This window comes from Sabethes cyaneus, chromosome 3 (genome assembly GCF_943734655.1).
Source record: "Sabethes cyaneus chromosome 3, idSabCyanKW18_F2, whole genome shotgun sequence".
In the NCBI taxonomy this organism is placed as follows: domain Eukaryota; kingdom Metazoa; phylum Arthropoda; class Insecta; order Diptera; family Culicidae; genus Sabethes; species Sabethes cyaneus.
In genome coordinates this window covers 59,388,188-59,403,830 of record NC_071355.1, presented here as the reverse complement: position 1 = coordinate 59,403,830, position 15,643 = coordinate 59,388,188, and the positions used below count along the sequence as shown (strand labels likewise).

General features: G+C 37.9%; 1 protein-coding gene across 1 annotated transcript in view; it reads right to left on the bottom strand.

Moving 5' to 3' along the window:
• LOC128740087 (neuropeptides capa receptor) overlaps positions 1-15,643 on the bottom strand; it is a 115,992-nt gene that overhangs the window by 12,793 nt on the left and 87,556 nt on the right. Inside the window, exon 7 of the mRNA XM_053835599.1 lies at positions 11,829-11,991. Coding sequence (XP_053691574.1) covers positions 11,829-11,991 — 163 coding nt within the window. The remainder of the gene's footprint in view (positions 1-11,828; positions 11,992-15,643) is intronic.

Here is a 15,643-nt window from a genome sequence, read left to right as displayed (position 1 = left end):
AGATCACGTCCAGAGAGATCATCTCGTAGTTTTGTGGTAGTGTAATTGAGTTGATAAACCGGCAGAAAGCAAACGAATCTGTTACACTGTAGTTGCTTTTGATGGATGCTTGTAGTATTTTGCATATATATTTCGAGAGTGCGTACGATGGAGCGGTCATGTTGGGTATAACGGGGCGGAGTGGTAGGTTCGGTTTGTGTGCTTTGGGCTGGCCGTATATTCTGGGGCAGGTGGCAGTGTTTGTTTTTAGAGAGTAGTCCCGGTCAACATTGTTACATAACATTAACCAGATTGTTACGTAACTGTGTTATGATGTGACGTTGAAGTTACGTAACCTGAGAGTAACATGATGGTTGAAATTTCCCACTTTTTTACATAACATTGTTACATTACAATGTGACATTGCGGTAATGTTTATGATGTGAGGTTGTAGTTACGTAACCTGAGAGTAACAGGATGGTTGAAATTTCCCACTTTTTTACATAACATTTTTATATTACAATGTAACATTGCGATAATGTTTATGTAACATTGCAATAATATTAAAGCAATGTAACGTTACGTTACATTATTGCCATTGTTATGTAACAATCCTATTATTTCTGTTATGTAACAATATAAATGTTTTTGTAACGTCACAAAAAATACTTAACTGTGACACCTCAATAATGCTTGCCACCAGAATGTACGTACAGCCTCGAAAATACTATGCGAATTGACTAACTGCTAGCAAGTGCACTTAAAAGCTGAACATAAACTCACGCAGTTCACGATTAGCTTGCAAGCGCATTTACTAGCAGCTACATAGTCAATTCACCTAGTATTTTCGAGACTTTACATATATTCAGGCCTCCGTCACCAATCTTTGTTCCTTAAATAATCGACAAATAAAAAGTACATTTGGATTCCAAATCATTTATTGCGGAGTTTCCACCTATTTAGAGTCCCACGCGAAAATTATTAGCGTGGTTATTTTCTGCGTTTACCACAGATATTTGCAATTTAGCAATTTAAACCATCAGTTGGTCGTTATTGCCTCCCCACTGCACCCCTCCTTGCTTGACAAGCATAGTTTCAGTGTATTCAGTAGGTACAGGATAATTATTATTAAAAAACGTATTTGCGTAGGACTCGTAAAAGCACTGCAAGGTACAATATTCTTTTAATTCATGTAGGGTAGATGCTCGAGTAGTTGTGGTAGTACCTGTAGTGGTGGAAACTTTAAATATTCCGTTATTTTTGCAGATTTTGGTACAGTTTGACAAGCATCGATATACCAGTACCAGTTTCATTTGGTAAGTATCAAATGTCACACGCAGTGCCTTGTAAGTCGCAAGGGCCTGCATAGTGCTGTCGTCCCGCCAGTAAAAACAAAGTTAGAACTTCTCGGTCGGTGGTTCTACAGTAGACGAAGTGTCTAAAAATAACCCAACCCATGTCGCTAGCTTAATAAGGGGGGTTTGCAGTCTATTTTGTCCAGCACCTCTGTGGTGAACACACGGTGTTCAACACTGAATGTAACACAATGTTGCTGTTATGTAACACAGAAGTAACATTGTAATGTTACAAGGTTATCAAAATTTGACGTAACATTTAAATAAAAAAATGGTAGCATTGTTACGTTAAAATGTTACCTGTAGGTTATGTAACAATAACATTAAGTTTGTAATGTAACAAACTTAATGTTCTTGTTACATAACCTACAGGTAACATTTTAACGTAACAATGCTACCATTTTTTTTATTTAAATATTACGTCAAATTTTGATAACTTTGTAACATTACACAAATAGTAATTACCCGGTCAACACTGAAAGTAACACAATGTTGCTGTTAAGTAACATTGTAATGTTACAAAGTTATCAAAATTTGACGTAACATTTAAATAAAAAAATGGTAGCATTGTTACATTAAAATGTTACCTGTAGGTTATGTTACAAGAACATTAAGTTTGTAATGTAACAAACTTAATGTTATTGTTACATAACCTACAGGTAACCTTTTAACGTAACAATGCTACCATGTTTTTATTTAAATGTTACGTCAAATTTTGATAACTTTGTTACATTACAATGTTGCTTCTGTGTTACATAACAGCAACATTGTGTTACATTCAGTGTTGACCGGGGTATTCGTTTTTATCGACCAGTTTCAAGTCATATAGGCGTTGTACTATTCTGTTGTTCATGGTTTGGTATCTAGATGTCGGGTCTCTGGTGATTTGCTTGTAGGTGTTGGTATCCAGCAGTAGCTCGTTCATTTTAGTCTTGTAATCGTCGATGTCCATTATTACCGTTCGATTCCCTTTATCAGCAGGCATAACGCGTATAGTTGGATTTTCTTTAATAAAGTTTCGGGTGGTTTTTACTGCGGTTGTGCAGAATCGTGTTAGGGGGTCGTTTTGTCTTCTAGATTTCATGTCGTGGATATGATTTTGGATGGTGTTTGCTACTAGGCATCTGGTTTGATTTTGTGTTGTTTTATCGGGGTTTGATCGTATTATTGATTCCACATCCGCTATTAGGTGGTATATGGGAAGTTGGCTTATGGTGATGTGAGGAAGAGTGAATTTTGGACCCAGGCTTAGCAAGATTTTTGTATCTGGTGGTAGCTGTTGTTTAGTGGCATTATAGATTGCATTTTCGTTGTAGGTTGTAGTGTTCGATACCTTGTTTTCCAGCTTAGAGATGATCTGTCGTGCTTTCTTTTCGGTGCAGTGTGTTTTTCGCTGTAAACATTTTTGATAGGCCATCTCTTGTGTGAAGATGAATGTTTTGGAATCTTCGATATTCACACTACTGTGGATTCGTTGTTTACATTCATCCATTTGTCGGTTTAACTGCTTAATTTTGTAAAACGTGTGTTGAATTTCGGTGGAAAGTATAGATCTTTTGAAGCGATCGATATGTTTTGAGATTTTACTGAGATAAGGACTGTTTTCTTCTAATAATGAGTGTATGCACTTGAAAGCATTTGTTATATGTGCTGGACTCACACCATTTTTTCTGCATTTGATTAGGAAATTCTTTCGACTCACCATATTCGCAAGTTTGACATTTAGAGATGCATAATGTTTCAAACTGTTTGTGGTGGTGTGACCGTAGTGTGTATTGATGTAGCTGTAAAAACTTGGATATGCCTTGTTCGCCATTATGTATGCTTTAGACGTTGTCGACTGTTAGTTTCGTAATTTTTATCGTACTTTTTTGGCCTTTTCAGTCTTTTACGGAAATTAGAACTGGCTTTTTCAATTCACTCCGACTCCGACAACAGCTGATAACCAGATAAGAGCTCTCAGAGAAAAAACCGCTCTCGTAGAACACTGCATAGATAACAACCACAGATTTGATCTACCCAACACCAAAATAGTCGATCGCAGTTACAAGAAAAAAGCTCTCCCAATATTAGAAATGTGCCATATCTACAATACACCCAATACAATCAACAGACGGAGCGACGTAGATGGATTAAACCATACATACGCAGGGATACTAGCCTCCATAAAACCCACTCAGAAGCACAATTTCCCTACCACCCCTTCCCAATTAGATAGCAACGGTGAAAACAGTTAGTGTGCGAAGTTTGAAAAGTAGGTTCAACTATGATAGTAGCGAAGTTTTTGGAAAGGTTTTTTCACCAACAAACTGTACTAAACTGAGACAGACTATAAATATTAATCTTTTGCAGACGACAGATATGCACAGAAAAACTAAAGAAGACATTTACATTCTTAAAATTAAAGATTTTTAACGACGAACTGAGACAACTGTAGGTACAATCGAAACAAAAGACATTTATAACTAAAACAAACATGACAAAATATTATAGCTATCCTTGAAAAAGACTAAAATAAATAGTCGAAACGTCGGAGTGAATTGAAAAAGCCAGTTCTAATTTCCGTAAAAGACTGAAAAGGCCAAAAAAGTACGATAAAAATTACGAAACTAACAGTCGACAACGTCTAAAGCATACATAATGGCGAACAAGGCATATCCAAGTTTTTACAGCTACATCAATACACACTACGGTCACACCACCACAAACAGTTTGAAACATTATGCATCTCTAAATGTCAAACTTGCGAATATGGTGAGTCGAAAGAATTTCCTAATCAAATGCAGAAAAAATGGTGTGAGTCCAGCACATATAACAAATGCTTTCAAGTGCATACACTCATTATTAGAAGAAAACAGTCCTTATCTCAGTAAAATCTCAAAACATATCGATCGCTTCAAAAGATCTATACTTTCCACCGAAATTCAACATACGTTTTACAAAATTAAGCAGTTAAACCGACAAATGGATGAATGTAAACAACGAATCCACAGTAGTGTGAATATCGAAGATTCCAAAACATTCATCTTCACACAAGAGATGGCCTATCAAAAATGTTTACGGCGAAAAACACACTGCACCGAAAAGAAAGCACGACAGATCATCTCTAAGCTGGAAAACAAGGTATCGAACACTCCAACCTACAACGAAAATGCAATCTATAATGCCACTAAACAACAGCTACCACCAGATACAAAAATCTTGCTAAGCCTGGGTCCAAAATTCACTCTTCCTCACATCACCATAAGCCAACTTCCCATATACCACCTAATAGCGGATGTGGAATCAATAATACGATCAAACCCCGATAAAACAACACAAAATCAAACCAGATGCCTAGTAGCAAACACCATCCAAAATCATATCCACGACATGAAATCTAGAAGACAAAACGACCCCCTAACACGATTCTGCACAACCGCAGTAAAAACCACCCGAAACTTTATTAAAGAAAATCCAACTATACGCGTTATGCCTGCTGATAAAGGGAATCGAACGGTAATAATGGACATCGACGATTACAAGACTAAAATGAACGAGCTACTGCTGGATACCAACACCTACAAGCAAATCACCAGAGACCCGACATCTAGATACCAAACCATGAACAACAGAATAGTACAACGCCTATATGACTTGAAACTGGTCGATAAAAACGAATACTACTCTCTAAAAACAAACACTGCCACCTGCCCCAGAATATACGGCCAGCCCAAAGCACACAAACCGAACCTACCACTCCGCCCCGTTATACCCAACATGACCGCTCCATCGTACGCACTCTCGAAATATATATGCAAAATACTACAAGCATCCATCAAAAGCAACTACAGTGTAACAGATTCGTTTGCTTTCTGCCGGTTTATCAACTCAATTACACTACCACAAAACTACGAGATGATCTCTCTGGACGTGATCTCTCTATTTACAAACATCCCACAGGAACTAGTAACGAAAGGGATTATAGATCATTGGCAACACATCAGATCAAATACCAATATCTGCTTAGACATTTTCCTAGAGATGGTCAATTTCTGCATGGATTGCAGCTACTTTCAATTTGACAACAAATACTACCATCAAATAAAAGGAACGGCTATGGGAAATCCGCTCTCCCCTATACTAGCCGAAATTGTTATTGACACACTAATCGATACAGTAATGAGCACAATACACATATCGATACCAGTTGTTAAAAAATATGTCGACGATCTACTTCTTACAGTTCCGCACGGCAAGATGTCAGAGGTTCTAAACTCATTTAATAGTTACCACCCAATGCTTCAATTCACAGCCGAAGCAGAGAAAGACTGCCAGTTGCCATACCTAGACATGCTACTCATACGGAAAAACGACCAAACCATACAGACCCAATGGTACACCAAAAGCATATCCTCCGGAAGACTGATCAACTACCACTCGTTCCACCCACTCAGTCAAAAAATGAACACCGCTATTAATTTCATCACCCGTGTCGACAGACTCTCTACAAACTATACCAACGCTGAAAAATACTCAATCATACAATCACACCTGAAACGCAATGACTACCCAATCAAGCTGATCAACCGATGTTGGAACCGCTACGTCAACCAAAGCAACCGGAGCTCCGAGAAACCACCACCACCAAGCCCACCACCAAGCCCACCACCAAGCCCACCACCGCCGCCACCGCCACCACCGCCACCACCACCGAACACACCATGTAAATCCAGCAATACAACGACGTCCAACCAACAGCCAGCCATCCATAGACCATCGCCTACCCAGACAGCATCATCACCAGAAGATCGAGAAAGCCAAATACCACCTAACCAGCAACCATTTCTAGTAAAGCAACCCACACAACTTTACAGATCAATCCCACACATAGCAGACTTATCACCTCGAATTGCCAAAATTCTCAAAAGAGAACTTGGTGATATCAAAATTGCATACTCAAACACCAATAATCTAAGTGCTCTCCTCCCACCAATTAAAGACACTCTCCCAACACTAATGCAACACAACGTCATTTACAGTACCAAATGTAGAGAATGTGAGTCAATATACATTGGGATGACAACCAACCATCTCAAAACAAGACTCTCTGGCCACCAAACCACTATCAATCAGCTGGACAAGTTTATAAAAAACGGACTCACAACAGCTGATAACCAGATAAGAGCTCTCAGAGAAAAAACCGCTCTCGTAGAACACTGCATAGATAACAACCACAGATTTGATCTACCCAACACCAAAATAGTCGATCGCAGTTACAAGAAAAAAGCTCTCCCAATATTAGAAATGTGCCATATCTACAATACACCCAATACAATCAACAGACGGAGCGACGTAGATGGATTAAACCATACATACGCAGGGATACTAGCCTCCATAAAACCCACTCAGAAGCACAATTTCCCTACCACCCCTTCCCAATTAGATAGCAACGGTGAAAACAGTTAGTGTGCGAAGTTTGAAAAGTAGGTTCAACTATGATAGTAGCGAAGTTTTTGGAAAGGTTTTTTCACCAACAAACTGTACTAAACTGAGACAGACTATAAATATTAATCTTTTGCAGACGACAGATATGCACAGAAAAACTAAAGAAGACATTTACATTCTTAAAATTAAAGATTTTTAACGACGAACTGAGACAACTGTAGGTACAATCGAAACAAAAGACATTTATAACTAAAACAAACATGACAAAATATTATAGCTATCCTTGAAAAAGACTAAAATAAATAGTCGAAACGTCGGAGTGAATTGAAAAAGCCAGTTCTAATTTCCGTAAAAGACTGAAAAGGCCAAAAAAGTACGATAAAAAGTAATTAAGCAAATGGAACCAAATTTGGCATGTGGGTGTTTTTGGAGACAAAATTTTTTTCTATGATGAATTGGGACCCCTCCTCACTTTAGGAGGGGGGGATCCTATACTCATGAAACACAAATTTCCTCATAACTGAAGAACTAATCAAGCAAATGGAACAAAATTTGGCGTGTGAAAGTTTTCGAGGGCAAGAATATTTTCTATGGCAAATAACGACCCCTCCCCACTTTAAGAGGGGGGGGGCTTCTATACAAACAAAATACAAATTTCCTCATAACTCGAGAACCAATCAAGCAAATGGAACAAAATTTAGCACGTGGGTGTTTTTGGAGACAAATTTTTTTTCTATGATGAATTGGGACCCCTCCCCACTTTAGGAAGGGGGGCTCCTATACAAATGAAATGCAAATTTCCTCATAACTCGAGAATTAATCAAGCAAATGGAACAAAATTTGGCATGTGAAAGTTTTCTAGGGCATGAATATTTTCTATGGTGAATTAGAATCCCTCCCCACTTTAAGAGGAGGGGCTCCTATACAAACGAAATACAAATTTCCTCATAACTCGAGAACTAATCAAGCAAATGGAACCAAATTTGGCACGTGGGTGTTTTTGGAGACAAAAATTTTTTCTATAATGAATTGGGACCCCTCCCCACTTTAGGAGGGGGGGGGGCTCCTATACAAATGAAATTCAAATTTCCTCATAACTCGAGAACTAATCAAGCAAATAGAACCAAATTTGGCATGTGGAGGTTTCTGGAGGCAAAAATATTTTCTATGGTGAATTAGGACCCCTCCCAACTTTAAGAGGGGGTGCTTCTACACAAATGAAATACAAATTTCCTCATAATTCGAGAACTAATCAAGCAAATGGAACCATATTTGGCATGTGGGTGTTTTTAGAGGCAACCATTTTTTCTATGATGAATTAGGACCCCTTACCTTTTTAAGAGGGGGGGTTCTCATACAAACGAAATACAAATTTCCTCATAACTCGAGAACTAATCAAGCAAATGGTACCAAATTTATCATTTGGGTGTTTTTGGAGGCAAGAATATTTTCTATGGTATATTTTCTATGGATTTCCCCACTTTAAGAGGGGGGGCTCCTATTCAAATGAAAAACAATTCAAACAATTCCTCATAACTCGAGAACTAATCTAGCAAATGGAACCAAATTTGACATGTAAGTGGTTTTGGACGCAAGATTTTTTTCTATGGTGAATTGAGACCCCTCTCTTCTTTAGAAAGCGATTTATGGCCCATCTCCCCTTTAAGAGGGTGGGCTTCCATACAAATGAAATGCAAATTTCCTCTTATCTCGAGAACTAATCAAGCAAATGGAACCTAATTTGGCATGTGGGAGTTTTAGATGGCAGGATTTTTTTCTGTGGTGAATTACGACCCCTTCCCCTTTTAAGAGGGGAGCTCCCATACAAATGAAATTCAAATTTCCTTATAACTTGAGAACTAATCAAGCAAATGGAACCAAATTTGGTATGTGGGAGATTTTGGGGTCTTGAATTTATTTTACGATAGTTAGAGACCTCTCACCCCTGTGGTAGGGGGATGGACTCTCATACAAATAAAACAGAAATTTTTGCGAAACTCAAAAACTAATCGAACTCGAGAAATTCGAGACTCTTCCATAAAACATTAGTCAATACAAGACCACAAAAACTATCTATAGTAACACTAGATCATTCAGGACGAGACGGTTGCGAGTGTTGCCGGTGGGTGACCCGCCGTCGGAAGCGCCGTCCACTGGGGGGCTTGCAAAACTCGAGATTGTGACAAAGATCATCCGAGATTCATGATTATGTACAACACAGGTTAATTTGTGGCAATACGAAGTTTGTCGGGTCAGCTTGTAACTGATAAATAGAGTGTCAAAAATGTGCAGAAAACGTTTGCCAATTGATGAATCATATTTCAAATCAACCTGTCACAATAAATGGTGCTATATATCAACTATTTGCAAGAAAATTGATAAAGTGAACCAGCGGTAAATGATAACCCAGATTATTTGTTTATTTTTTACGTTTCATAAGCTGCGTACAAGTCACACAAAAATTTTCAAAATGCGTTATCGTCGCCAATCACCAGAACCAGAAGAAGTGTGATTGTGGCCTAATTAAAATCTTAGTGGAACTAGTAGTTCTAAGAAACGGTTATAATTGATACACAGCATGAGCATTTAGAAAATTTAAACTTGTCTTCTTGTATCAAATTTATAGGAATGTTTCAGAGCATTTATTACAATACAGTAAATTCAAATTTTGCGTGACAAACATTTGCTAAACGTCAAGCTTTGTCGAATTGAACCTGCATTCGCAGTCATGAGCCCCTCGTTCGTGCCCCTAGGCAGAGACCTCCAAACTTTTTTTTTTGTTTTCAATTGTCATTTCTTTTGATTCAAACAACGTATCATAGTTTGTTTCTCACAAATGTTTATCATATCATACTATTTCTTGTCATTTCAATTAACCTTAGAAAGCGCTCGCAAAAATAAAGCAATTCAATTTTGTTTCGTTTAATGTTTTCTGTATCTGTTATAGCTGAAACTTCAATGGTCTGTGCACCAGTTTCATTATTCGTTTTCGGATTTTCACGGTGGACGGTACAGTCCAACTGCTAGCAAAGATTTTTTCCACGAGAATAGCGAGCAAAGTAAATGAAATCACAGAAAATTGAAACAATGTAAGGTTCATTACCCATCTTACAATGAGGTGATTGCAGTGCATTGGATGGAATTGTTCCCTCAGCGAATCGTCGCTTTGGAGCTTGTCATTCGTTATTAATTCGCTGTTACATGCGACAACCTAAGTTTGGTAAAAGATTTGTTCAGTAATTCCCGATTTTAGAAATGAATTAAATAATTGCAGCAATTAATCGTTATCGTAAATCGTGTAAATAATCGTAAATTTTGCTAAAGTTAACAAGTCAAGTCTTCGAAATATAATAGTAAACAACCAATAACGTGAACAATTATTGGTTATTAACAAAGCAAAGCAAAGCCTAGGAGCTTCATTCTGTTTTTAATACTTTACCTTCTGTTCTTATTCGACAGACTTTGCATCCAGCTGTTACAGTACAGGACAATTGCGAGGCTAGTGCTACGTTCCTATTGACTCTAACAGCCTCTCTCAGCTGAGATTCGAACATACGACGGCTAACTTGTTACACCAGCGTCGTACTTCGAGGCCATCTGAGAGGGTATCATTAGTCATTACGGTAACAAATATACTCGGTGCGATGTCTAGGTCAATCTTAGATTGGAGTTCTCAAATTAATCCTTAATTTGATAATTTTTACAGTACTTCAAACTTGATATTCTCTTCATAAAAAATTGTTTCTTAGTTGACGTCCCCGTAACTGCACAGTAAATTCCAAGAAAAGCCGCAGTAACTTTAGAAAAACTGTCATTTATTATGTACAATACAATGTCGTGGGTGGTTTTGCCCTTTGGGCAAAATGCAAAATAGTCCACGATGCATCATCAAAACAACCCAAACATTATTCCGAAAGTATATAAGAAAACAGAAAGACGCTTCATTTCAAAGATAATGGCCGGAAAAATATTTGTCATCGTGACTTTGAACAATTCGTCAACATTTAGAGCTGGGCAGGTTGTTTCGCTTCCATCATCAGGCTATGTTCTTTTCTCACAAAGAGCGGCAAAACCTTATAGAGTGATGGCTGCAAAAGTGGTTTGATGTTCCCTAAATATTTTACTGGGGATGATAATTTTATTTTCTTTGGCACAACAGCGACCGGAACGACGCGCGACCGGTTAAAGCAGGAAAGTAGGCAAAAGATGATGATCTGCGCCAATATTATGTCAGCCCAGTGTCCTTGGAGCGGAAAATTGATGAGTACGTGCCCGTCATCCTTTTTTTGCCTATTGAAGCTTGCAGTATGAAATTTCACTAGTCAAATACCGCCATCGCTATTTGGTGGTTGTGTGGGGAAATAATTGATTGCTTTGCATATAGCTATAAGTTATTCTTTGAGCAGTGTATCAGTTTAAGCGAATCGTACTGCTATAACTATTGTAATAACACGTAGAAATAATTAGCTCAAATTATGTTTTTAGAACATGGATCACCGAAGACATGCACAAATCTTTAATGATTTTTCCGTAAAGATGATGAATATTAAAAATCAATAATTGAGATCAATTATTTGGCGAATTTGTTCAATATCTGGAACATTTTGTTTAAAATTGAAATTGTGTGTCACACATACATTACGTTAGGATCAACTAAATTGATTTCATTTTACTGTTCACCGCTCTTGTTAATCTGTTGAAATTCAATTTACTATAATGACGATGATCTCGCCAATTTGATTGGTATTATTGTACATTCGAATTGATAACACTTTTGTTTCCTTCAAAGCTTTTTTTTTATCACAAAGGATCCAGCACGAAAAGAAGGACCGAATTCAATAGTCAAACAAAGCGAGAAACCTTGAAAAAAAAATCTTCAATTAACGATATCAATTTACGTCGTTTGGCACAAAACAGTATGGTGTAGGCAGCAATAGTTCACCACTCGCTCTGCGGTTCTAGTGCAAACAACTTGGATTAAAATAAGCTCCATTTACTCTATTCTATCGGCTAAAGCGGAATGGAAAGAAAGAATTGAAAACCTACTACATATAACAGTGTACGTACCAGCTTGGAGCTTTCGCAGCCCACGTCCATCGTTGTTTCGCGGAAACTGGACTGATCTCTGGTAAAGCTGGGACCAAAGCCACGTCGCCGCCCACACAGGGTTTCCCGGAATGCCACCCGGTACCGATGGGACATCACATTGTACAGTATGGGATTGATAGTGCTGTGGGAAACATGTAGAAGATAACCGGAAATGATGAAGAACGGTCAGAATTAGTGGAACAAAAATGTTATAAACGAACGGTAGTGAGAGGGATTAAGTCGCACGGATATTGACGGCAAGTTGTTTGCTGTTGTATATATGATTAACAGCGTTGACATGTCGAAAGGAAGCGACAAGCGTTTGAAACCCGAAACAAAAAATTAAAATATGCTGAAAATTTGTATGTGTGGTTTTTAGTGATTAAGGTTCGTACATAAAGAAAGTTATAACGATCGATTTTCACAAAAGCACTCATAGCACCGGCCTATAAGCGCTAAACATCAGAGCCCAAATTTAGAATATGAAATCATCGTATGTTTTGCAAATGATGGAACTTTCTAAGAAATAAAATTTGAAAAAAAAACGTAGAAGGTGCCTTGTTTACTATGGTTACGCACGTTCTCCTTTTCGCTGAAATCGATGGAGGCGCCTTGCTACCACTATGTATACAAGTTCATTGAACTATGTGCTCGGTCGATTATCATTAATGTTGATTATTATTAGCTTGAGCTCATAAAGTTACTTATTTTATCACTGCAACTGTAGTAAACAAGGCACTTCTATCGAGTTATAAAGGAAGAGGGCGAATCAATATTTTTCTCCAGCACGACTACATCACACGGTGGTCCGGATTCGAAAAAATGCAGACATTAGCATTTTGGTAAAAATGCGTAATTTTTCAAAGGTGGCGCTTTCGGAGAAGTTTAATAATAAAATATAGCGCATCTTTTTGCATTATCAGGATGACCGTGAATTCACCTATTAGGGTGATACGAACTTTTGTATAAATAACAGAAATTAATTTTTATAGGTATAGATAGTTTAATCAATATATGGTCGGTGTTAAGTCAGGCCGAACCAAGTCACAAAACTCTGATTTCGAGAAAAACGCGTTTAAAGTTTGCTGCTGTGTATGGTTATACCTAATAATCGTTCGAAATCATCTCATAACTCTGGCTGTTTGCAACATTTATGTAGTCTGATTAGAGTAAAATGTAGCTTAGAAAATTCTGCATCGTTTGCTGTCAACAACTCATTTTTTTAAATTTTGCGACTCCGGACCAAGTCTGATTTAACACCGACCATATATAGAATGCCAGTGCCGCTGCAGTGCGCGTGGTAAACATCACACATGTTCAGATAATGTATTTACATTATATATGCATATGTGTGAGTGCCTGAGATTCATCAAAAGGGGAATCTCATTGTCAAACTTTGACAACCAGTTTAAAATTTCAAATATGGCTGCCAAGTAATGTGATTGGAAACTTCGCTTGCTTCAACCAACCAGCCCACAGATAAAGAACAGATAATTAACAATGAGCAACTTTGACAATAGACCAAATCATCATACCGTCAATTGACAGATACTGGCGCCCTTGTTTACATTTTGGAAAACTTTCTTTTCCGTTTATAGATCATTTTGCGATGACGTCATTTTGCCGTCAAATGACACCACTTGGTGGTTTGTTTACATGTTTTTTGTCACATCCAGCGGTTTCGATTTGAAATTTCGTGAAGATTACTGCATCAGGTGCTTTAAAATGCATGTAAGGTGCTTTCTCTTAAATAAAAACTATAATTTTTTATCATTATCTGCCGGACAAAGATAGAAAACTCAATTCAAACTTTAACACCATGTAAACAAACCACCAAGTGCTGTCAAAAAAGTGTGGTTAGGAGCTCCCGTGTAATGATCTATAGCGAATGTAGCTTGTGTTTTAACATTTTACAGGCATAATAGCTTTTAAATTTAGTCCTAATGCTGTTTAAACTCGGTTGAAACAACAAACTTGCCGTTTAAAAAGCTGAAACTTTTTTGGACTCTGCGGTCTGTTTGGAAACAAGGGCGCCAGTATCTGCCAGATGACGTCACCTTGATTTGGTCTATGAAGTTCCCGATTCACAGACTTGATACAGATTGTTAGCATCATGTTTACCACAATGAGTCCTGTAGAAAAACAGCGACACTGGCATTCTATCTAAGGGGATCCGGGGCATAAAGGGCACTTTAACTGTTTTCAATTAATTACGGATCAAAAGAACCAATTGAATTCAACCTGAAATGGCCTAAAACTAAATATAGAAAAAAAATCAGAAAGGTTGTATTCCAGACACAACCGCGTAGCTGGCGTAGAACTACGTTAGACGGGTTTTTGCGAAGAAACCTTGACTTGTCTTTGCAAAACACCTTGACACCATATTGGCATATGGCATACGTGTGGCGCAAAATAGCGTTGTAAGTAAATAATAGTGCTATGGCTCTACAGGAAAGGAAAGGAAAGGAAAGGCTCTACGCAGTTGTTATATGGCTCTACAGGAAAGCAAAAAAAAAATAATAGTGCTAAATAATTTTATCGTATTTTGTGTAATTTGTGATGCCAAAAACAAATATTTTTACCAGTGCCAGAGTCGTAGTACAGCCTGAATCCGTTAATTGGGTCATGACTGCACTTCAGTTGATTCGCTAATTGGGCCAACTGACAGTTGTTTGAAATTTTTAAACTCAAAAGTTCCATAGAATTTTGACATTCAAGTTGGAGCATGGCCCAACTAACGAACACCCAATTAACGAACCGTATCTCCCTCACGCACCCGGCTATTAACAAGATTCTCTCGTTAATATCAAACACTATTCACATGATATCAAAAAATTGTTATGTTAAAATGGCTTGACTGTGCTACAGGTTGTAAACCCGCCCAGTTAGCTTTGAGGTACGATGGTGGTCTAACAAGCCAGTCGTCGCATGTTCGAATCTCGGCTAGGTGGTGCTTGCTAGATAGAGTCAGTAGGATCGATGCACTGGGCCCGTAATTTTCCTGTACTCTAACTGCCGGCTGCGAAGTCTGTCGATAAAGAACGGTAATGTCTAGAGACGGTATGAACCCATGGCTTTGCTTTTTTACAGGTTGAGAATTCCAAATTTTTGCAAGTCGATAATTTTTCAGATCGTTTTATTCATTTTAATGATTGAAGGCTACTAAGTAAGTTAAAGTTGTTTGCAAAATGTTTTAGAAACAAAACTGCCTTATACTGAGTTGGCGGTCAAATAAACATTACCACCACTACGGATCCCTTCTACCTTGTCTTCTCCATCATTTTCGAAAGAAATTAATGGTTAATTACTGAATAGTAAAGAATTGCAGGGAACTAACTGACGCAAAGCAGCAATTGAAACATTCAAAACTATTCTCGGATAAAAGAGTCGCTGATTTTCCTCACTTTGAGAATTGCTGCGTTACTTCACATGCACAAATATCCCTTCAGCCGTGTTTCTTTGTAAGACAACCGTTCCGAAAAAAAATCCTGCAGTACCTATTCGCGACTGCGAAAGCTAAAGAGATTTTTAATCCTGTTCGCACTTACACGAAAACCCATTGTCGAAACTTGCGTGAAAACAAAAACAAAAATACTTCCTTCTCTTTTTTCTCACGTAGAAACCAAACAAATATTAGCAACTTCGTAGTCGCGAATGTGGATAAAGCAAAGCCTAGGTGCTACATTCCGTTAACGAAACTTGACCTTCTGTTTTTATATGACAGACTTCGCAGCCAGCTGTTAGAGTATAGGACAACTGGAGGGCCAGTTGGTACGGTCCTTTGACTCTAACAG